Here is a 25,100-nt window from a genome sequence, read left to right as displayed (position 1 = left end):
ATATTTTAGCAACAGTGTGAAAGTGAAAAGCACATAACAGGCACAATACTGCTATAAACATGAATATCTATTGGTATGCATCACATGACTAAACTTACGTCATCATTTTTAAATACCTCCGGTTTCACAGTCCACAACAACATGAAAACGGCATTTTCAAATTGATCGACTTTGGAGAGCGTTTTCAAAAAGCGTAGTTTTCATGAATAAAAAAACGGTGTTATTTTGTCATTGAGCTCGGTTAAAACCCTAATGAAGCTCTCGCTGTATCTGTGTGCCGACGAGAGCCTGTGCGGCGCTGATAGAGGGATCTCTCTGACACGGCTGGTCTGGTCTGGAAGGATAAGGCCATGCTAGCGCTTGCGTAACGTTCCTCTCTCTCCTGACCTTATCACGAGAGCAAAGCAGGTCTGGGTCACGCCACATCCACCATCACACCGAGGAAGAGGAACAACGGGCCTCCAGATTATTATAGACTAGAGAAATCATTATCTGCCTTTCTCTAAAAACACATTTAATACCTGACAACATCGGCGGACTGAGAGATACACACACTTATAAACACATAAGGGGGGGGGGGGGGGGTCTAAATTAAGTGAGTGTTTGCTTAAAACGTACAATATTATGCCAATGGAGTAAGAAAAATAATCTTATTTTCCATTTGAATTGAGAATATTTTTCTTACCCCATTGGCAGATCATTTTACTTGTTTTAGGCAAAAACTCACTTAGTTTTGATTTTTTTTTTACCCAGAGAACAAGATATAATTTCTTGTCATTTTACTTATCTAGTAAATGCTTCTTGATTTAACAATTTTTAGATATTTGGACTGGAAACAAGACAAAAATACTAAATAAGAAAAGCATTTTTTGCAGTGTAATATTATATGTTATCCTCCTGTCTCTGAGAATGTTTGTTAAATATGTTTTACAGGCACAGAAGACTGTTATATCTGTGTGTTAGCGTAGTTAAAGAGTGTAAGATGAGACACACATCTGGCCCTTTCAGGTTCCAGCAGAGCAATAAACTGTGTTATTATTGTGATTATTATAAATATTTACTCTTGTATTCAAGCCATGAGGATTCTAGTGTGTCATTGTTAAATGAGCTCTATATGTTTCAACCTTTATACCCATAAAAAAGAAAAATCCCAAAAGAGATCTCAGAGAGATGCCAGGGAGATTAAATAGAGAGAAAATCACTTCTCTTGATTTTCCCCTGAAAAAAAGTCATAGGCCCAGATTTACTAAAAAAAACAATTATGCCATTTTTCAAGATTAACGCATTTCAGTCAATAGTAAAATTTCATAAAATGAAATTGAATTATCCTTATTCATATTATGAAGTAAGAATTTTTTAATTAGTAAAAAAAAAAACTAGAGCTTGATTAAACATTTTGTATAAATCTTAATGGAACTGACCATTTAATTTATGATTTGAATTCAAAAAATGAAAATATGTTTCAATTTAAGTTTTTGATTTAAACAAAATGTTTTATTAAGCTCTAAGGTTAATAAAAGTATTAATTCATAATATGTACGGATTATTCAATTCAATTTGATGAAATGTCTTTGTCAGATTGTCTAATCGAGAGACTTTTTCATTAGCAAGCTAAGCTGTAGCTTTGATTCTGTGTCTTATGTTCATTTAGATCCACTACTATTGTCTACTGACTGATGTAACATTGCAAACCAAATCATATGAGCAATTCCACCCAGGTATACCATGACATTAAAATACAGAAATAAAAATACACACAAATGTGACAACTGACATACAGGGAAATTTCTTGAGTGTATTTTTATTCCTCAAAAAACAGATTTAGCCGCTGATATAAAAAAAAAAGAGCATAACAGTTTCCACTACGTACACACAAGGAAAGTCCCTAAAATATTTTGTGGTTATGGGGGACTAAAAAACTATGATATAGTTACGCCTCTGTTACAAAACTTCCACCTGTAACACATGGTCGAACTCCCACACACACACACACACACTACTCTCATATCCACTCGGCTGGCCACCATCTGTGTGAGTTTGGCAGTGACAGCCGGTGCATCTGTGTGCACATCCCCTTTCACTTCTGTGTGTGTGTGTGTGTGTGTGTGTGTGTGTGTGTGTGTGTGTGTGTGTGTGTGTGTGTGTGTGTGTGTGTGTGTGTGTGGAGGCCAGTGGGTCACAGCTGTACACAAGCTAATTCCTCAGTACCAGCATTACTGCATCAGCCTCAAGGCTGCTACTCTTCAGCCCTTTATAAGAACATGTGTTAAAGGGATAGTTCACCTAAAAATGAAAATGATGCCATAATTTACTCACCCTCAAGCCATCCTAGGTGTATATAATAGACTTTCTTCTTTCAGACGAACACATTCAGAGTTATATTAAATATCCTGGCTCTTCACAGCTTTTATAATGGGAGTGAATGGAGGACAAGATTTTGAAGCACAGAAAAGCGCATCATTGTCCAAAAAATAATCCATACTAAGACTCTAGGGGTTAATAAAGGTCTTCTGAGCGAAGCCATGTGTTTGTGTAAGAAAAATATCCATGTTTGTAACTTTATAAACTATAATCACTGGCTTCCGTTAACGGCCGTACGCGAGTAGAGTTCAAGCGGAAGGTTTCTCTCTTTGTGAATGATGAATATAGATTATTGATTCTGCTAACACCGTGTCCTAACTACACGCGACGCGCGATAAAATGCCTCTTCTCCGTGTTGATCAGAGTGTTTGTCCTAACTGGCCGCGACGGCGACACACGACGATTATGGTTTCTATTTTTCTGCGACGTCGCGCTGGAACAACAAACTCATAGTGTGGCGATGATGATCTCAGGTACTGTTTATGTGCTTTATTTAATGTTAAAAGCGTGTAATGTGACTCTGATCATCATTTAGTGCTCCAGCTTTGTAGCTGTAAAAGCAACAATGGATAATTCACCTCAGATCTGGAAATTAAACAAATGGAAACAAGAACGTTCAAACTGTGAACAAACAAGTGTATTCTTTGACAAAGATTGTTTTAGTTACACAGCCTATGTATTTTTAATAACGTTTAAATGGTGTAATATTTGTAAATTTGATTATGTAACTACTTAGGCCTATCCATTTTCTTGCGAGTGCCGTCAGGATTACTCTCTGGTGCTGCGCACTCGCCGCGAGACTCCGCCCACACGCTGTTCTGATTGGCTGACTCCGCCCACACACTGTTCTGATTGGCTGTGGGTTTTGATTGATTTTGACGCATCTCGCAGTCGCATCGCGTCTAGTGTGGACAGACACATTATTTGTCACTGGAATCTTATCGCATCGCGTCTGGTTAGGACATGGTTTTATACAGACAGATATTTCCTTACACGCACACGCATGTGCTAGTTGGCAGTCGCCGCTAGTCGTTGCAGTGTTTTCAAACTCAGGCGACGTGAGGCGACAAACACAAGCTGCGTTTCCATTACCCTTCAAATTGTGAAAATTGAAATTGCGAATTGAAAATACGCCCAATGGAAACACGTCAATTTCGCAAAAACTCCCATTTATCGCCAAAAAGTTTTTCCGCTCGCATGAGGAGGTTTTTCAGGCAATTCGAAAAATAAATATTTCGCAAAACTGCAATGGAAACAGTTTTTGCGCATTTCCAGGTCACCTGACGTAGATGACGCGGTGTGTTTGGACAGAATACGAGACAGAGTTCTTTATTTAATTCCTAAAAGACAAAAGAATTACAGGAATACTGGATTCTAAACCTCAAATAAATGCCACGATCAAGACCTCGACGCAGAAATGAGGGAGAAACACCCAGAAACACCTCATATGTGCCGCTCTCAAGTATAATAAGGGTCATTCCTTGCCATTAATGCTTGGAAAACACACATACATCTCCTTCCATTAATAATAATGGCCAGTGCAGTGGTTGGGATATAGTACATAAACCTCATGGTTTTTGGAATGACTTTACTGATCGCGAGAGGAAAAATGAAGTTTTAGTGGCATAACATCGGTTAATGGAAACGGCGTCATTTCGCAATCGTTTTTTGTCGACATTTGGGAAAAAACGCAAAAGTTTTGCGCAAATCTGTAATGGAAACGCGCGTACAGACGGCTTTCATCACTGCTAGTTCTTTCACGTCGACATGTTTAAGTGTTTTTTTTTCTACACCCTCGCCTCATTTAGTATACGCGGTTTCTATGAATATGCAAATGAGCCCCGCCTCCACTCACTCACTCAGCTCAGAGATCCACTGGTTGACGATCACACGTTGATCTGATTGGTTACAAGGTAGTTTGTGACGTCAGAAACACCAGCGATTTCAAAGCGTGTGTTTGAAACTGTCTTTGGTTCACTGCAGTTTTAAGGAGGAAATACTCAGCAATGCTGTCGACTTATGAACTTACACATGGTTTGTCAGATTAAAAACACCACATTAAAAGCTTGATTTTCATGCCTTCAGAAGGGAGCTGCACAGAGATTCTCGCCCTTGAACCGTCTGAACTTATCAGAAGAACGGGCAACACTGTCCGGTAGGAACGGGAAGAAGGATCTGCCCACACACACATCTGGTTCCTGCCAGAGGAAACCTGTGTGTGAGCTTTCACTGTTTACTTTCGCCTGGGGAACATGAGGACAGCACACATGAGCTGAGGACTTGATTTATATCTATATATATACAACCAAACAAAAATGTATTCAGACACCTTCAACATTTCTCACATTATCACAGTTTATTCGCTCTCTAGTTTAGAAAATGGTAATAAAATATGACAAGAACTCAGTTGATATTTGACTGGTTTTGTCCGTCCTTCTGTTAGACTGTCTCACAGAGGAATTATGTTGAATATCTGTCAGATGTTAAATTTAACTACACTATTAGATAATACCAGTTTAGCTCAACCAATCACCAAGCCATGCTTCATTTTGTTCAGTCTGTGTGTAAAAAGAGCATTAGCAATTAAAGAAAAAACACTTCAGCAAAACATGATCAGGTCAAAGTGTCTGAGGAATTTTTGGTCCCAAATGTGTATAAATGTCACTGGTAGTCACTGTATGAAGAATATTTGGGTATAATATGTCACAGTTTACTTTATTTTGCTCTCCTCACTTACATAAATGAACTATAGTGTCCTGCACACACTAGTGAAAAAATATCAAAAATTATATCTGGTGTCTGAATAATTGTTTGATCTGACTGTATAAAGCTGTTTAATTTAGACGTTATCACAGACGTATCCTAACTCTCTTTATGAAATATCACTGCAATTGTGCTTGGTTGTCATCAATGGGAGATTCTAATTCAGTTCTAGTTGGTTTAATATGTACACACACACACACACTGACCAATTAAAGTACAGTCTCAGCCCACAGGCAGTCTGACCTCTCTAACACACACACACACACACACACACACACACACACACACCCTTTCCTTTGAGCGGTTACAGAGAGAGAGAAAGAGAGAAAGAGAGAGAGGAACACGTCTCCTGCTGTGACAGAATAACACTGCTTGCCCATTAACTGTGGAGAACGACACCGATATTGCTACCTAAGCTAGAGAGAGGAAAGAGTGTGTGGTCAGCATTTAAAAAGCAGGAAAACTTATCTAGTTTCATGAGGACTCGAGATCCTTGCATCCGATCTTCTCGTTGAAGACGTTTGTGTGTGTTCCTGAACTGGACGACTTTGCTCTTCCCACAACTATTGGAGTTGATTTGTGGATTTGGTGCATTGGGATGAGATGGCTGGAGAGATCCATGCAAGGAGACGTCATAGATCTGGGATCAGGAGAGCATCTTCCACCGTTCAGGCGGTCATGCTTCATCGACTGTCCAGCAGACAGTCAACAGGTGAGAGACAGAAACATGCATGTGTTGTAGAGTCAGAACACAGTCGTTCTTTCATGTGATGCTGGATGATTCTTGCCAGAGACGTCTGGTGATGGAGAACAACATCTAAAACATATTCTGGTGACCAGCAAGGGTTTAAAATCACTAAAAGCACATAATATGAGCGAGTCAGTTTTGGTTCAGAAGCTCCCACGAGAAAATGTAGATTTTTCTGATCTACATACATGCATTTCAAAAGTTTGGGATCGGTAAGATTTTGAATGTTTGTAAAAGAAGTCTCTTCTGCTCACTAAAGGCTGCATTTATTTGATTAAAAGTACCAAAAAAAATAACAGTATTTTGTACATTTTATGGCAATTTTCAGCATCATTACTCCAGTCTTCAGTGTCACATGATCCTTCAGAAATCATTCTAATATGATGATTTGATGCTCAAGAAACATTTATTATCAATGTTGAGAAAACTTTTTTTTTTTTTTTGGATCCTTTTATGAATAAAATGTTTGATTTATTTGAAATATAATATTTTGCAACATTATAAATGTCTTTACTGTAACTTTTGATCAATTTAATGCATCCTTGCTGAATAAAAGTATTGATTTCTTTTATTTACACCCCCCCCCCCCCCCCCCCAAAAAAAAATCTTACTGACCCCAAACTTTGAACTATTTTCAACAGTCAACAGGTGAGAGACAGAAACATGCATGTGTTGTAGAGTCAAACACAGTCGTTCTGTCATGTGATGCTGGATGATTCTTGCCCAGTACTCTAGTAGAGGCGTCTGATGGGATGCTGTGATGGAGAACAACATTCAAACTGATAAAAATGTGCCCAAAAAATTACCGCTGTTAACGAATCTGTGCTTGATTGACTACATTTTTTAATCGCATCAATTTGATCAAGGTATTGTTTACATGAGGCAATATTACATAAATCTCACCATGCATGTGATCCTAGTCAATGTCTTCTGAAGAAGTACGTAGAGACGTCTGGTGGGATCCTGTGATGGAGAACAACATCCCAAACATATTCTGGTGACCAGCCGGGTTTTAAAATCACTGAGGTCCAAATTTGAGCGAGTTATGAGGGAAATGTTTATTTCTCTGATCTACATATGTGCATTTCAAACGTTTGGGATCGGTACGAATTTTTATGTTTTAAACAAAGTCTGTTATAAGGCTGCATTTATTTGATTAAAAATACCCCCAAAATAACAGTATTTGTAAATATTATGACAATTGAAATGAACTGTTTTTCTATTTGGATATATTTTGAAAAATTATTTATTCCTGTGATCAAAGCTGAATGTTCATCATCATTACTCCAGTCTTCAGTGTCACATGATCCTTCACAAATCATTCTAATATGATTTAATGCTCAAGAAACATTTATGATTATTATCAATGTTGAAAATAGTTGTGAACTTTTTTTTTCAGGATTCTTTGATGAATGGAAAGTTCTATTTCATTTATTTGAAATAGAATCTTTTGTTACAATGTCACTTTTGATCAATTTAATACGTCCTTGTTGAATAAAAGTATTGATTATTATTGAAAGTATTGAAAAGTATTAAAAGAAAAATCTTGCTGATCCCAAGCTTTTGAACAGCAGTGAATGTGCATTGGAATTAACGCTCAGCAGCTTCTGTGAATAAAGCCCCGCCCACTTTGATTTGATTGGTCATCTGAAATTTCTTGACATTGACGAGCGCTGACAGACCAATGACAGCTCAGATGAGAAGATCTTGGCGCTGTGCAATATCTCTCAGCACTAAAGCAGACTTAAAACAATATTAGCCAATTATTTCACAAGCCTTTATAATATACACCTCGGAAAAATCCAGATCTGGTGACCTCATAGCCTCTTTCCAGCAAAGCAGACAGAAACTGAATCTCCAGGAAAAGGCCATGTTTTTTTTACCTCGTACCCTTTTTGACTTCTTTGCACAGGATAAAAGCACATGCACAGCAAATCATGTAACCGGGATCACAATATCCGAGAACTCTGAAGCCACTTGAGACCAATACAAGAATTTTAAGCCAAAGTACCACTTTTAAGTTGCACTTTATGGCTTTAGGGCGAAAATGGTTTTAGCTTGCGTTGAAAGGTAATATACAGCGATGCACATTACCTGTGGCGCTCGGCTCTTGGCAATAATGAGCTCTGCACACGTTTCCCTGATAAGCCCAGGGTGATTAGGCTTAGTCATAAACATCCCCTGTAATTCAGTGATAAAATGGCTGAGGCAGCGAGTTAAACGTCCCTAAGGCCAACGCTTGTCTCAGGCACTGCTACCTATCGAGGTGTGTGTGCACTAGTGGTGTATCAATGCCCTCATGTCAGGATTCGATACTGAACTCACGATACGATATTATTGTGATACTCCAAGACATGTGATAAAAGGTTAACAAAAAATTACCTGTTGATTAAAATGCGAAATGTGGTATCACATTGTGTGTGTAAATGAATAGTCTTGGACTTGGTGCTGGAAACCCAAAGCACAGGACAATAGAGACACCAGAATAACAATATTCATGATTCTGAAGATGAAAACACAGAATTATTTTAGATGAATATGTTTGCAATGTTTTTAGATGCATTTAAAAATAATGTAGGCACTTCATACTGGTAACAAGACATTTGGCATTATCAGGACCCACAAATATTCCCCCATTGCATTATTATACATTATATTCAACATTATATATAGTAGTTTAATGAAGTACTGACACTAAACTTTCTCACACGGTAATTTTTGTTTTGGGTGAACTATCCACGATACATAGCTGCATTTTTGTATTGCGATATATTGTGATACGCTAATATTGTGACACCCCTAATGTGCACTGTAACGGTCACTTTACATAACATTTAGGGTAATTCGAGGCACGATGAGAACTGCGCATGTGCGTTAGAGAGTGTGTCAGTAATAGATGTGACAGTGAGCAGGAGAAGAGACTTTTGTATACTTTCTTTTATTTCCCTTTCTATTTGTGACCAGAGTTGAATGTTTATTTGTATGCTTTTTCTCACTCAATCTCCATGTGTGTGGATGAGTGTGACGTTTAAAGGAGTGGTTGATTATGATTTGACTTTTCTAACTTTAGTGAGTGTGTAATGTTGCTGTTTGATCATAAACAACATCTGCAAAGTTACGACTCTCAAAGTTCAAAGCAAAGGAAGATATTTGCTTTTACAGAAATCGCTTTTTAAGAACTACAACAAACGGCTGGTAGAGACTACACAACATTCCTCCCGGGTTAGTGACATCACCAACCCTAGAATTTACATAAACCCCGCCCCCTGAACACGATTTATAGATTATCAAAACAGAATATGCTAATCAGTGACTAGAAGATAACTACACATCAGCTTCATAAATTCATCAACTAAACATTCAGAAATGTCCTGTTCTACATGTTGTCACTTCTTCTTGAGTCTCTCCATCATTTTCTGACTCCGGTTTGAACATAAAAGGCTAAAAGTTTTTGACATTTTCAGTGCATGTGTGTGTATGACACAAGTTCTTGTAGCTCCGCCCCCTGTGTGCCGGGAGCAGCAGCTCATTTGCATTTAAAGGGACACACACAAACGGTGTGTTTTTGCTCACCCTCAAAAAGTGACAATTTTAACATGCTATGTAAAAATATCTGTGGGGTATTTTGAGCTCAAACTTCACACACACACTCTGGGGACATCAGAGACTTATCTTACATCTTGTGTAAAAGGCATTATACCACCCCTTTATATCATTTTATTAAACCCGGGGAAAATACACCATCTCTCGTCTCTCGTGCATCTTTTCCTCCGACACCAAGGCAATGCAAGTTTATTCATACAGCACATTTCATGCACTATGGTAATTCAAAGTACTTTACACAGAAAGGAATTAAAATAATCACAAAATAAAAGCAAGGAAAATAAAACAGCTATAAAAGGAATTAAAAACAATGATACAGTTATAAAATGAATTAAAAGAGTAAAAAGATTATACATAGATAAACTTCTCATCTGGCAAAACACCGGTGTATCATATTTTTCACAACTCCCAGTTTTACTGTGAGATTATTACACTGTGTCTGTGGTGTTCTTTCGGCACGCCTAAGACATCTATTGGACGTCTCCGATGGACCCGATTTCCACATAATATGTGACCCTGGATCACAAAACCAGTCACATGTCGCACGGGTCTATTTGTGGCAATAGCCAACAATACATTATATGGGTCAAAATTATCGATTTTTCTTTTATGCCAAAAATCATTGGGATATTAAGTAAAGATCATGTTCCATGAAGATATTTAGTAAATTTCCTACCGTAAATATATAAAACATTTATTTCTGTGAGTGAATGCAGCACAATCGCCGACATTAATGAACAACTTTAAAGGAGATTTTCTCAATGTTTCGATTTTTTGCACCCTCAGATTCCAGATTTTCAAGTCATATCTCGGCCAAATATTGTCCTATCCTAAAAACAATTGGCCCATGTGACTGGTTTTGTGGTCCAAGGTCACATATTGTTTTTCTCTCTGGGCAACATCATCTCATCTTTGCGTTCCTGCACGTGTGAGAAGGGGCTGATGGGAGGTGTAGTCAACAGCTGCGTAATGAAGGGGCTTTTCATGTCGCGGAGCTTCTTGTGAGGCGGCAGATGTGGAGCGACTCGGGCAACAGCTGCGGAAAACGATAACCGGAGAGATGTCAGAGCGCTGGCTTATCATCACACACACACACACACACACACACACACACACACCAGTCTGCAATGAAAAACAGCCACCCACCACCACACACAGAAAAAGATGGGGGAGCCGAATTGAAACCCTGACATTTTTCAAGCAAAAAAAAAGAGGGGGGAAATTATCAAAACAAAGTCTGGTTGTTTGCTATCGCTGGCAGCAGAGGGTTTATAAACCGCGCTAATCCACAGCTATTTGAATATGTATGCTTGGATGATATGTTGGCCAGTGCTTTAGCATCTTAGCATAGCTGACAGCGCTGTGTGTGTGTGTGTGTGTGTGTGTGTGTGTGTGTGTGTGTGTGTGTGTGTGTGTGCGTGTTAAGGGAGGAATGAGGACAGAGGAATTATGCTATCCTGAATGCTTTTCCAGGCATAACAAAGACTAAATCAATAATGTGTTCGACTTCACTGATATTCTGGAACGCAGCGCTGTTCGAATGTTCATGTTTTAGGTGCAGATGGTTCATGACAAAACATGAGGATCTGATGTATTCAGGATGGCTAAAACAGAGAAGCTACAAGACAGCATTATAATGTGTCATATTCATTATATATTCTTGGAAACAACCACTACAAAATCACTTGTACATCCGACTCATAAAGTTGAGGGGGGGGTGGGGTGGATTTAAAGGGATATTTTTACTCTCCTCCACGTCATCCAAGATGTTCATGTCTTTCTTTCTTCAGTCGAAAAAAGAAATACGGAAGCCCTGAACCGCAACGTAAAAAAAAAAAAATATGTAAAAAAAAATATATAATTACGTAAAAAAAAAAAATATGTAAAAAAAAAAAAATGCTATCATTTCGAGATTAAAGTCGAAATGTTTCGAGATTAAAGTCGAAATGTTTCGAGATTAAAGTCGAAATGTTTCGAGATTAAAGTCGAAATCTTTCGAGATTAAAGTCGAAATCTTTCGAGATTAAAGTCGAAATGTTTCGAGATTAAAGTCGAAATGTTTCGAGAATAAAGTCTTCCGTAGAAGTTGTGTGTGTGCTTGCCGTTATTGCCGCACAGGCATTCATGCGTGTGCGTGTGTGTAAATACATGCGCTTGTGAAGTCGAACTGCCGTCTATAATAGACACCGTACGTTCTGGATACATTTTAAGTGCATCATTCTGTATCCAATCATTTGGCCGGATCCCGTGATTTCCTCAAATATAATAACCACTGGTGGTTGAGGAAAGATTCCCTGAAATGATTGTAAAGCGCTTTTAAGTGTAGGCCTACAGTAGACATATGAAAGCGCTATATAAATGCCTCATTCATGCATTCATTCATTCATTCATAAAGCTGGATATCTTGATCCAGTCTGACAGTATATTTTATAAAGTCCTATAGCCTAATGTCATGTTGGTAGACCTGTAGAATATCCCTTTGTTGAAAGCCCAGATAAAAGTAAAAAGCTATTATTTTGTGTAGATCCAGTTTACACACACACACACACACACACACACACACACACACACGCATATGCCTGTGCGGCAATGTGAAATAACGGCAAGCACACACACAACTTCTACGGAAGACTTTATTCTCGAAACATTTCGACTTTAATCTCGAAATGATAGCATTTTTTTGTACATAATTTTTGTTTGTTTTTTTACGTTTTTTTTTTTTTTTTTTTGATATTTTTTTTTTTTTACGTTGCGGTTCAGGGCTTCCGTAAAGAAATGAAGGTTTTTGAGTAAAACATTCCAGGGTTTTTCTCCATATAGTGACTTCAATGGGGTCCAATGGGTTGAAGGTCCAAATGTGAGTTTCAGTGCAGCTTCAAAGTCTCGACACGATCCAGCCGAGGAATAAGAGTCTTATCTAGACAAACCAGCCGCCATTTTATTAAAAAAATCAAAAATGTATATACTTTTTAACCACAAATGCTCATCTTGCCCTAGCTGTGATGCGACACACATTACGTAATGACGTTTACTTTGTTTTCTGCTCATAATGAGAACATTTTGATTATTTTGTACGTTGCTTGTTTGTTTTTAGTAGATACTTATTTTAAGCAAAATATAAAAATGGTCCCATTCAGTGTCTTTAATCAGTCACATGGTCTTCTGCCGTGATTTCAGGTTTATTGGGACTCTTTTCCCCAGTCATCTCAATGGTGTCTCAAAAGTGTCCCAGTCAACCCGAACGCACCCCTACATGGGTGTCTAAATGTAAAAAATAATAGCTTGATAAAACATCTCTTCCCTTTTAATATTCATATCCAATTGGGCTCAACTGATGAAATATATATATATGAAGAGTTCAGATGCAAAAGCCTCTAGGTGCCATCTGAAATTTTCTTATAGAATGATCATTTTCATCAAGCTCATATATTTAAATTGAATAATTTCACTTAAATGGCAATGAAGATTACCTATTAATTATCATTTAAGTGAAATTACTGAACTTAAATATACAAGCTTGATAAAAATGATCATTCTATAAGAAAATTTCAAATGGCATTTAGAGGCTTTTGCATCTGAACTCTTTATATATATTAATTTACATTCTCAGATGCCACTGGTTTGCCTCTCAGGACCCAATATCCTGATCTTTGATGCCTATTTTTATATTATATAAAACTATATTTTTCTTTAACAAAGTACAGTAACACTTTCTACAGTATGAAGCCCATGCTTACAATGAATTATAGCTCCATTTATACAACTATAAGTAAGTATTACTTTTCTATAAACATATAAAGGCTCATTAAGACCTATACTGTAATTATAAGAAGTTAGTTACATTCATATTATTTTTATAATTACTTATACTAAGTCATGCATTTACTTTTTCAATGCACATGCTCATATTACACACTGATTTATAAATGATCAAATATAAAATAGTTCCAGAGACACTTGTTTGCTGCACCAATTAGTTATAAATTATGTCTTTAATGGCTAATGTTTGCATTAGAGTTCATGAATGGTTCTTTTGATTTGAAGATGAAGATAGTAGAAGTCAGATCTGTTTGGGAACAGAGCTTGTTTGTTTGTTTGTGTGATACCATGGTATATGATAATTATTCATAATGAAGGTAACGACCTTCTGTAGCTCCGCCCCTTCTCAGCGCTGCGCTCGTTGTCTTTTGTCTTCCGGTCTGTATTTCCACAGTGATCTTGCGTATTTATGATGAACGGCTCGTTTTAAAATCTTCCCGGTCGACTGACATTTGTAAAGACATCTGCTTTAAACATTACAATCCTCATGATAACTTTCATTAACTTTAAGTAAATCCACTTCAAAAGCTAATTACTCCTGGACAGCGATGCCATAGAGATATACAGAGCGACCGCAAAAACGGAAGTTTAAAGACAATATTCTAAAGATGGCGGCGCCCTCGTTTCTCTGGCGCATAAGGTCTATATGTGACCCTGGACCACAAAACCAGTCTCGAGTCGCACGAGTATCTGTGGCAATAGCCAACAATACATTATATGGGTCAAAATTATTGATTTTTCTTTTATGCCCAAAATCATTAGGATATTAAGTAGAGATCATGTACCATGAAGATATTTTGTAAATGTCCTACCGTAAATATATAAAACATTTATTTCTGTGAGTGAATGCAGCACAATCGCCAACATAAATGATCAACTTTAAAGGAGATTTTCTCAATGTTTCGAATTTTTTGCACCCTCAGATTCCAGATTTTCAAGTCATATCTCGGCCAAATATTGTCCTATCCTAACAAGCCATACATCAATGGAAATCTCATTTATTCAGCTTTCAGATGATTTATAAATCTCAATTGCAGAAAAAATATACCCATGTGACTGGTTAAGTGGTCCATAAGCAAGTACACCATCTGACACACACCGCGTACCACTACAGTACTTTCTAGTAAGGAGTCTTCGAATGTCTATATGTAAGTGTGTGTGTGAGCACACGGCATGGGGGAGGACAGGAGAAGATGAAGACAAAACAAGTACGAGACAGAAAAGCAGAGAACAGTTATTCTTCCTATTTCCTCTGCTCTGCGGTCTCTATGAGGAACAGATGTTCACGACTTGATAGTGTGCATCAACCCCCTCTTCTCGCTATCTTCAGTCCCAGCGCTGCCAACTGCCTGAACACACAAACCCGGAGTCAGGGTTTAACCATCAACACGCACACCTGCGAGGTCCACGCACAGATGTGCACACGCTAACGAAAACCCCACAAATTCACACCAGCGAGGAACTGAACGAGATCTCTGCATGAATGGGATCTCGGTTGTTTTCTCTTAGATTGAATGGTTGATTGCTTCTCTTGATCACAAAAACCTCAGCAAATAGTGTTCAGATTTGCTGAAGATACCAAAGTCTGCGAGCAAAAGTAAGAGATTTGAATGAGAACTGATAGATATTGAATGGCTAGGACTGTGTTTAAATGTGTTTCTCGTTTTGATGAACTGATTGATTCTTAAGATTCCCAAGATTTGATCTTTTACTGTGTTGTTTTCAGCTGATGAATGAACAAATCTTTGTAGGTCGCCTCCCGTCCAATCACTCACTTTGTTACTTCTGATATGAAACTTTTACTTTTTTAAAGTTCTCTTCAGCAATAATCTGCCAAGTAAGTCTGCGCTCTTAAAGCATTCAAGATTTACGACAGTTTAAGTTGGAAATTTAATTTTCAGGTCTATGCTCAAAAAGTGAATAAATGGATTCTAAATACAGCGTAAATATAATTTAGTATAAAAAAAAAAAAAAAAACTAAAATATAGCAGCCTACATTAATTTCATTGAATTTTTTTTTTTAAATTGACATTTTTGTCCGCCACGCAAAGAGCTCCAGAGGGTATTATATTATAAGTATGATCTTTTCATGTAGTCAGCTCATAGGCCAGCAAAGTTCAACACAGAAAGGACATTTTATATCAAAAATCTGTTGCGCTGTCGCATTACAAAACACAGTTCATTATCTCTCTCTCTCTCTTCCTGTCCTGTCTCACATCCTCTCTCTGTCAGCATCACCCTGTTGAGAAATGACAACCTCTTCACGCTCACACACACATTTCGTCGTCGCATCTTGTAATCTCTGTGGTTCAGACCAGCGATTGCACTGAAGAAACACGTTGGCGAACACACATCTGCTTCTGCAATGCGCCTTTCCCCGAAAACTGGATGCCTCCATTCCTCGCCTAAGGCCACCGTCTCATTAGATAAAGTCCCTCTCCGAGCTCAAAATAACTTTCATTTACTGCAGTCTGAGCGGGTGACTCAACAGAGCCGGAGCTTCAGTGGGAGAGAACAAAGAGAGAGGACAAAAGAGCCGTGTTTCCCAGTCTTATCTCTTTCCAGCACTCTGGAGCCACGGGAAAGGGTTTATAATGTGCGAGTGAGAAAAAGATCTACCTTACCCATGCTATCTCTCTCTTTTCTGCTTCATTTCTGAAGCGTCATTTCCATACGGACACAATACGCCAAATCAGATGCCAGTATCTCTGCCACTCCGGCTACGTCTACATTAATCCGGATTCGCTCTGGATCGCTGAATCGCTCTCCGGATGCATTTTTTTTTTTTTTTTTACGTTTCTGTGTGGATGAGAAACTTTTTGGAAAACGCTAAATTCACCTTATACTGCACATGTGTAAAACCTCACAGAAGCTCACTGAGATGATACACACGGAAAAATACATAATAAAGTTATCGCGCAATTCTTCTGGCAGGATCATTTTATTTATCAAAATATCTCAGCATTCACTGAAGCGTCAGGTCGCACTCACTCACTATTATAAGTTTGGTCTAAAACTGCTCATGTTTCGCCGCAGGACAGCAAAAGTGAGTGAATTCTGACATCTTTGCAGGACTGTGATATGAAGAGTGTGTGAAGTAACAACAGTGTGAAAGTGAACAGCACATAACAGCCACAATACCACTATAAACATCAATATCTATTGGTACAATATGCGTCACGTGACTGAACTTACGTCATCGTTTTTAAATACCTCAGTTTTCCCAGTCCTCACTACGACGTGAAAATGGCGTTCTCAAATTGATCCACTTTGGAGAGCGTTTTCAAAAAGCTTCGTTTTCATTAATAAAAACGCCGTCTCAGTGTGAACTGAAGGTCAAAAAGGAGAGAAAAAGATGCATTTTCAAAAAAACGAAAGCGTATTAGTGTGGAAAGACCTATATCTGATGCAGAAAGACAGACGGACGGACACTCTTAATGCCACTAGATGAAGGTCAGAGGAATAGAGATACATCTCATAATGGAGGGGTTTGAAAGCGATCACTCGGAGGAGTGTAGAGAGCATCAACAAAGCCCTAAATGAGCTAGAAAGGAGGACCTGTCAGGCGCTGACATTGACAGGCTGTCTACGAGCGCACCCCCCATGAGAGCACAGAGCTGTCAATCAAACTGCTGTCACGGCGATAAGAATCCCATGTTGCACCATTTGCTCCAGTCACTGCAACTCTATAAGGCCAGAAACTCTGCATAACTACATGTTGCAATTGCAGTGAGTGTTGTAATCACAGTCCTGTTGTAGATGCTTCCTGTTGCGTTATACACTCGAAAAGTGCTGGGTTTAAATTAAAAACAACCCAATTTTGGGTAATTTTGGCGTTTTGCATTGATTATGAATGATCATCAACCCCAATTCGGTCGAATCAGCCCAGCTTCTTTACCCAACACTGAGTCGGATCATTTCATATCTGTTTTTCATTGTGTTGATGTTATATTGCGAAACTCTTGTGCTGCTATTGAGGTGGGACAGGTTTGGTGGTAAGGTTAAGGTTTAATGTTGGGTTAAGATGTAACTGAAGGTCAACAGTGTCATTATTAAAGTGTTCACAGGAATAACTTATAGCTGTAGTTACATGCAGGTTTTTAAAAAAATATAATTTCTATGTAATATATGATGGATGCACTGATATGAAAATTTTGGCCGATACCGATAACCGATAATTCTTTATATCTGAAAGCCGATAACCGATATATTGGCCGATAAATCTAAATCCAAATTTTTATATAATTTTTGAGAGCCTGATTACAAAAACAAAAGTCTCACCATTAAAATGCATGTCCCAAGCACACAATTATAATGTTCTCATGATCCTTTTATAAATTCCTATTATATTTCAAGCAATTCAGAACCATCATGATGAACTGCATCTGAAGGAAATATTATTTATCAGCTTTAATATATTGGTCAAATTTTCTTATCAGGCCGATAACTATAACATTAAAAATTTACATATCTCGGCCGTTATATCGTGCATCCCTAATATGTTCACAATAAGTAAATTGTGTCAATTGAATAATTTTAATGTTAGTGCATTGTAGTTAAGACATAAAGTGCCCCTATTATGCTTTTTGAATATTTCCTTTCATGCAGTGTTGGATATCGCTGTTATCAGTCGCCATTGTTAATATTTGTATTACTGTGTATCAAAAGATGAGGACGATCCAGAGCTGAAATTCAGATATGCTAATGAGCCTTTGGTTTTTGACACTGGCTGTAAGCATTCAACCAATCACAGCAGACTGGGCTACGTGACCAATCAGAGCAGAGGAAGCTCTCAGAAAGGCAGGGTTTAGAGAGACTGAATCCTTCGATCGAACCGTTTTCAGACTCCTTGAGAAATGTGGTGATGTGCAATTTATGAGAAAGTTCAAGTGTTTTTTGACCTTGGATGCATGTAAACCTGTTGTAGAAAACCTCAAAACAACCTTTAAAATAGCATAATAGGTGCATTTTAATATAAATAATACACCATAGAAGTATGTTTCATGCTTAACCCATCCATTTGAACCCTTTCTCTGAAGCTTTAGCCTCACAATAAGACAAAGGCATAGCAGGAGTGTGTGAGTAAGCGTGTGTGTCCGTAGACGGACCTGACAGGTTAGGACAGACAGGGCTATAACTCCTCAGAGAGCCATAAACGCTTCATCACGCCCCGGGACAACCAGTTATCCATCTCACAGTCCCATAGACAACCAGAAACCCATCCTGATGAAGAGGACGTACAATGTATGTGAGAGAAAATAGAAAAGGATTAGATGCAAAAAGTTTGAACCATATAGAAAATTAGGTTTAACATTGTTGATATCTGTGAGATTCTTTTCAAAATCAGAAATCAAAGAAGCATGACTAAAACAAAACACAAGTTTCTCAGTTTATTACCAGTCTTTGCTAAACCAAGCACCACCAACACTATTTTTGGTATATATAATATAATCAGTGTATATATATCATTTAAACAGAAGGAACGACCCTATAGGCATCAGAAGGAGTATAGTCGAGCTCTTTAGAGAAAACACCCGGAAAACCCTGCTGTGTGTATAAAAATAAAGTTATTTCCCCTTCAAATACTTTTAATACGTTCCCTTGAACATAAAACTCCAGCCAGTGGATATTACTGAAGCTCTAACCATCTGTTTTACCACAAAGTCGGTGTGTGTTTTCCAGTACAGTAATGCTGTTGTTCGGGGTCAGTCGGAAACAAACAAACACAAACTGCACTAATCGGAAAATGTTAGCTTGTGAGAATTCGTGTTTTGATAGTCTTGATCTTTTCACGGAAGATTTTTCATCATTTTTAATTAGTTTGATAATATTGGGAATAGTTATGAAGTATCAAGCTGCTTGTTATTAAGGGCTTTGGGGTTTTTCAGACCTCAAACAGAACATGAGGAGATCAGAAACTTCATACGTCTCACTTCTGAAGTCGTGATTGAATAAAACATCTTACATATACTGTATATAACAGAGATTTTAGAGTGGATTTTTATCATTTAAAATGAAAAAACTTCAATATCACATTGACTGACCCAGCACTGTCGAAAAAACAACCCAGCAAATGGGTTAATGAATAAAACCCAACACGCTAGTAACCCAGCATGTGTTCTGTCCAATATTTACCCAGCGCTGGGTTGCCAAATAACCCAGAAATGGTTGTTTTTAACCCAGTATTTTTTACTGTAGACGCCGGAAACAGATCCCAATCTCTCGCACTTGATTTGAGATGTTTGCCCTCACATAGACTGACACATTCAGAAGTGAAATGTAGGCAAATTGCATTTGGCTGTAGAAAAATCCTCAAATATCTGGGCAGATATTGCATGTCCACACCAGAGTTGACCACATATTTCAGTACGGTGGATTAAGAATTATGAGTGTAGAGGATTTATTCCATATCTGTGAGCTGGGTATTAGCTGTCATGAGAGAAGGAGAGGTGGAGCCGGAGCAATGAGGGCTGGGCTTTTACTGGATTTCTCAAGGCTGAGAGTTTTGATCTAGAGTTGTGTTCAATTCTATTCACTTGACACACATTCACACTCGCACACACCCACACACACACACATGCTTTTACTCACACGCTAAGTCAATGTAAAGCTCTTTACTTCAGTAATGTGACGTATTTTCAGGTAAAATTAGGATAATAATGTTGCCTAAATCCAATGATTTTATCCATTATTTATCCAAATCAGTTTCTATAACAGATGGACAAGTAGGAGGGGTTGAAATGACAATTTGGAAACGTCACAGATACGTTTTATGGATATTTATATCTAAAAACTGCTGGGTTGTGTTAACCCAATTTTGGGTCAAATATGGTCTCACCCAACGTTGGGTTAAAAAATGCAATTTAAAAATGGACAAATTGCATTTTGGACAAAATCAAAAATGGACAAAAATGCAATTTAAAAATGGAAAAATTGCATTGGTTACATTAAAACTGTAAACCAACGGCTGGGTTTGTCCATTTTTAAATTTCATTTTTAACCCAACGTTGGGTGAGACCATATTTGACCCAAAATTGGGTTAACACAACCCAGCAGTTTTTAGAGTGATATTTTTGAAGTGCACATATAAACTGTTTACAGTAAAATAAGGATAATACTTTACAATAAGGTACATAAATTAGCTGCATTATGCCAGGTTCTGATGACACGATATCAGCCCGATTTTGGCACAATCCGTTTGACGTGGTCGCGGTGATTCGTAAACGACAGTGAGCGTCGGGACGCAAGAATCGATTGTTTTTTTTGATTGGTTCGTGGAGATATGGAAACAGTTCTCCTGTCTTTATGCTTCCTCGAGGGACGTCCACGAGTGAAAAAAGATAAATGCTGGCGAACGATTCCAGCAACCCGGTGAGAACTGGAATTAGCATTAAGCTAACACGCAGCTTCGGTAGCCATTGTCAATAATTCATATTATATATGTAGTTCTGATATAAACACTGATGTCTACGGTAGTGATCAAAGAGAGTAAATCACCTTTTGAAAGTAGCGTGACGCCTCAAATAAAGATTGTATTACATCGTTACACCAGTAGGTGGCGACACGTGACTGTTAAAATATGTTTTTGTCATTGAATCATTAATTCAAGAGATTCGTTCAAAAACGCATTCATCCAGTAATGAAACAAGTAATGTATTTATGAGTGAGTCATTGAATTATTCACACAACCCAACTTTTAAAATAAATAAATTAAAATGATCTATTTAAAAAAATTAAAAATAGACTCCAGCAATGACATTTTGTCAGAACCTCGTGTAAATTACATATTATTTTGTTTAGTTTAATATTCAGAATCGTGATCGTCTATTTAAAAAACAATCGTGAATTTAAAATAAAGTTACCAATATTTATTAATGTTTAATGTTAATTTCAACATTTAATAATACACAATAGAACCAAAAGTTTTATGTTAATATTATTTAAACAAACCCGAATTAACATAACAATGAACCGTTGTATTTTTATTACATAATTTTAGCAAAGATTAATAAACACTGTAACAAATGTTTTGTTCATTGTTAGTTAACTAATGAGACCTTATTTGTTAAGTAATACAAATGTGTAACAATGGTCAATTTTTTAACTTACAATTTGTTACACTGTACTTATATATTTAAGTACTGATTAATATTAAGTAAATGCATACTTATAGGGTTAGGATTTGCGATTGGTTTAGGGTCAGTTGCATGTAATTATGAATAATTTATAGTTATTACACTATAGTAACCGCATGTAACGTGTAGCAATTACACTGTAAAATGAAATACTTTTTTTTTAAATGTGCGCTTGATTTCTTATAATGGACCACTGTAATAAAATAACCGTGGAATGTGGAAGAAAATCCGTAACAATAACCAGTAATGGATTTATGTCATATTTGTGATTTTATCGGAGTGCTTATAATCTTTCTCAGGCTGACCAAGCAATGGTGTGAGTGAAGGAGGAACGGGGCAGATGTCTCTGTGTACTTTTCTCCAACAGCACTAACTGTGTTTGTTTACATGCCTTTACATCCTTCGTTTCTGAGGGGTGGGGAAGAAAGAAAGGCAGATGTGTGTTTCTCATCAGCTCACCTGCGGTGACACCGCTAAATCCTCCCCTAAAACTGAGTCACAACAACAGTGAATGGCTAGCAGGTGCAGCGATGGTTAAACAGTCAAAAAATGGGGGAATCAACTGAATAAAATGGAGAAGTTGGTCCATTTTTTAGCAGCAGCAGCAGCAGCTGTATTTACTAGAGCTTCTCCGCCAATGCCTCAGAATATGTTCTGCATTGAAAATTCTGCCCAAACCACAAGAAAAAGTCATATTCATATTCAAATGTCGGTGGAAATGCCATCTCTTATCCATATTCATAAATAGTGCATACGACTGTCACATACAGTACAGTGACACTTGAATGTTAAAATATCAAGTGCCATTTATTGCAAAACATTTTCATAAAACATTTGTTGTGTGGCTTGGAAATTTGTATGCAGATGCCACTTATTTGCAGTAATATTTGACATTTGTAGTGCACTATATATTGTTTTACCACACAAATAAAACAATATGGATAATTAAAGTCTCGAAATAAAGAATTACTGACAATACAGTCATCGTATAAGTCTCAGACACATTCAGTGAACTGATATATGGACACTTATGAATATCAAACTAAGTGTGATTTATTGCAAAACATTTTCATAAAACATTGGTTAGGTTGAAAATGATAAACCAAATGAATACAAAAAGTATTTGGATACTCTGTTGTCAAATGTTGGAATATGTGTAAAATTTGCTGTAATATTTGAAATTTGTAGTGTAGCCTACTATTGTTTTTACCACACAAATAAACATGCATAGTAGCAGGCAGTTATATAGCTAAATTAGGCCTACTACTAAAAGTAGGATTATCCATCCATCAACAGCCAATGTTTTAGCACATGATGCTCCCGTAAAATGAAATACTCCGTTTGTAACTATGTTACAAAAACATCATATCTCCCATCTGATGTGAATGGCCTCGATCGGGCTTCGGGCACCAGCTGCCTCGCTGTCAATCGCCTGATGAATGCGCGTGTACGTGATATGGGGAAACAGCGGCCCCTAGCGGCGCCTGATCAAAATACATTAAAAAACCCGCTTCCCTGACCATCAATAATACTGCTCTCCGGAGAATCAATCTGACATTTTTATCAGAGACGGGGACAGCGCTTATGATCCCTTAAGAATTGCAGAAAATTGTGGGCACATCCTAATTATGTTAATAGCAGGTCTATTAAAAATGTGATATGAATTATATTAGGAATCGTCAATATCAGAAGGGGGTTATGCCGCACAAGGGAGGCAGGCTGTCAGAGAGAGAGAGAGAGAGAGAGAGAGAGAGAGAGAGAGAGAGAGAGAGCGAGCGAGAGAGAGAGAGGTTAGGAGCGCAGGAGAACGCTTCTCCTCTCCAGATGGTGTTTTAAACGCAGACAGAAGGGTCATTAGACAACAACACACCAGCTTCCAACCACTGACAACAACAAAAATAAACCAAAACGCGAGATGGTGCAGAGCGAGACAACGCGGAATGTGTAGCATCAGTTTAGCCGGGACGCGAATGATGTTTTTAACGGACCGTTTTTTCGAATTCGGTGTGGCGGGAGTTCGTGAAGGACAGTTGGAGTATTAACGGAAAGATCTCCGAAACACTCCCTATCTAAATCGTTTCTTTAGACGAGGACTTTCGGGATTTACCACAGACAATATCCACTACACTTCTACTTGGAGAAAAATGGAGCATCAGTGGCAATATTAAAAACATATTCAATGTTATTGGAGGGATCGCGGACATCTTCTGTGGAATATGATATAAAATCCATCAAGAACGCGAGATCTGAATTGGAGGACTTTGCGATTTATTTATTTTTTTGTGATTTGAGAAATCGAAGCGAACTTTTTTTTCTTCGCCCGATGCATTTTTACTAAGAAATTTATCACGATTTTGACATTTGAAAGGAACGTAATACCAAAGTCTCACTACTTTAATACTAAATCTCCGCTGTGTTCTAGCTTTGTATGATATATTTTCGTTCTCTTCAAATTGAATTACCTCATTATTTATTACGAAAGTCAACATCGTGTGCAATCCAAAGGAGTTCAGAACTCTCTATCTATCTTCAGACACTCTTACAAAACGGCATATATGATTTTTATTCATTTTGGAAAGTTCTTGCCTTTTTCAATGAAGATCGGGGCGTAATAATATCCCTTCTGTTTTTATTTTTCGCGTGGATTATTTTGGCTGCAATTACCTCAGTTTGACTTCGACCTTCAAAAGTAAGTTATGCCTCTGCTTTATTTATCGTTTAATATGAACGGCTATTCCTTAAAAACATTTAAGTAGGCTATAGTAGCCTAGGCTATAGGCTGATTATGTTATATGCTTGTTCAGATGGATATGTCTTCGAGTTACAAATATAAGAAATTAAATGATCAACAACACGTGTGTTCAGGACAGGTACAGTTTTAAATATGAAATACAAACAATTATTTCAAACGAGTTATTTCGAATCAAATTAGGAGCCTGTTATTATCAATACATGTTCTATTATCACTAAAATGAATTCGAAACAAAAATTAAACCTATATTAAGTCATACAAAATATATTTCTTAATTAGCCTATTCGTTTTAGTCACAGTGTATGAAAATAACCCAGAAACTGCTATAGGAAAAAAATGCAACAAGAATTGGAAAAGTTCATTTAATGGCAAACAATTCCAACCTCTTTAAAACCGATTCAGTTTGATCTGATCTGTCAGAAATTTGCTCACATGCTGCCTTGTTTCACATAGCCTATTATGAAGAGAAAGAGCTTTCATTTATGTTTATTATAAAACAATATTTCACTGACAAGCAATCTGGCTGATAACAAAACTACAGCATATTTAAGCTTTAATCTAATGGAAAAGTAGCAGTCATCGGCCTGGCAATCTCTGCACCTGTTCATCTTAAAATGATTAGGCTAGTCTAGATATGAGCAGAAAAATGAAGATTTGATCTGGTGCATTATGATGAATTGTTCATTGCAACCTTGCCAGCACACCGATGGATGAAACCACAATATGCTCTGTTGCAACATCACTTGTCTTAACTGTCCTTCAGTCCAGCCCAGTCAGCATTGATGCTCCTGCAAACCACCACTTTACTCTTCAATTGACCCCAGTAAAGAGCAGCTGAATTATGAATGAACAGACGGTAATAGTTTTCCCAACAGCTGAATGTCTAAAGGTGAAACCGCACTGTGGCCACAGACTATCC

General features: G+C 37.6%; 1 protein-coding gene and 1 long non-coding RNA gene across 6 annotated transcripts in view; one reads left to right on the top strand and one right to left on the bottom strand.

Moving 5' to 3' along the window:
* Positions 1-25,100, bottom strand: part of LOC309492210 — a 153,536-nt gene that overhangs the window by 77,318 nt on the left and 51,118 nt on the right. The window lies entirely within an intron of this gene.
* Positions 5,408-25,100, top strand: part of cbfa2t3 (CBFA2/RUNX1 partner transcriptional co-repressor 3) — a 70,428-nt gene continuing 50,735 nt past the window's right edge. For 2 of the 5 annotated variants that reach the window (XM_082160952.1, XM_082160950.1), the window contains exon 1: positions 5,408-5,836. In XM_082160952.1, coding sequence (XP_082017078.1) covers positions 5,728-5,836 — 109 coding nt within the window. In that variant the 5' untranslated portion in view covers positions 5,408-5,727. Of the gene's footprint in view, positions 5,837-21,473; positions 24,119-25,100 lie in introns of those variants that run through there. The other 3 variants (XM_082160951.1, XM_082160953.1, XM_082160954.1) reach the window with 3 other exon arrangements.

This window comes from Leuciscus leuciscus (genome assembly GCF_965113295.1).
Source record: "Leuciscus leuciscus genome assembly, chromosome: 2".
In the NCBI taxonomy this organism is placed as follows: domain Eukaryota; kingdom Metazoa; phylum Chordata; class Actinopteri; order Cypriniformes; family Leuciscidae; genus Leuciscus; species Leuciscus leuciscus.
The sequence above is the reverse complement of the archived record's forward strand: the minus strand, read 5'-3'. Positions and strand labels throughout refer to the sequence as shown.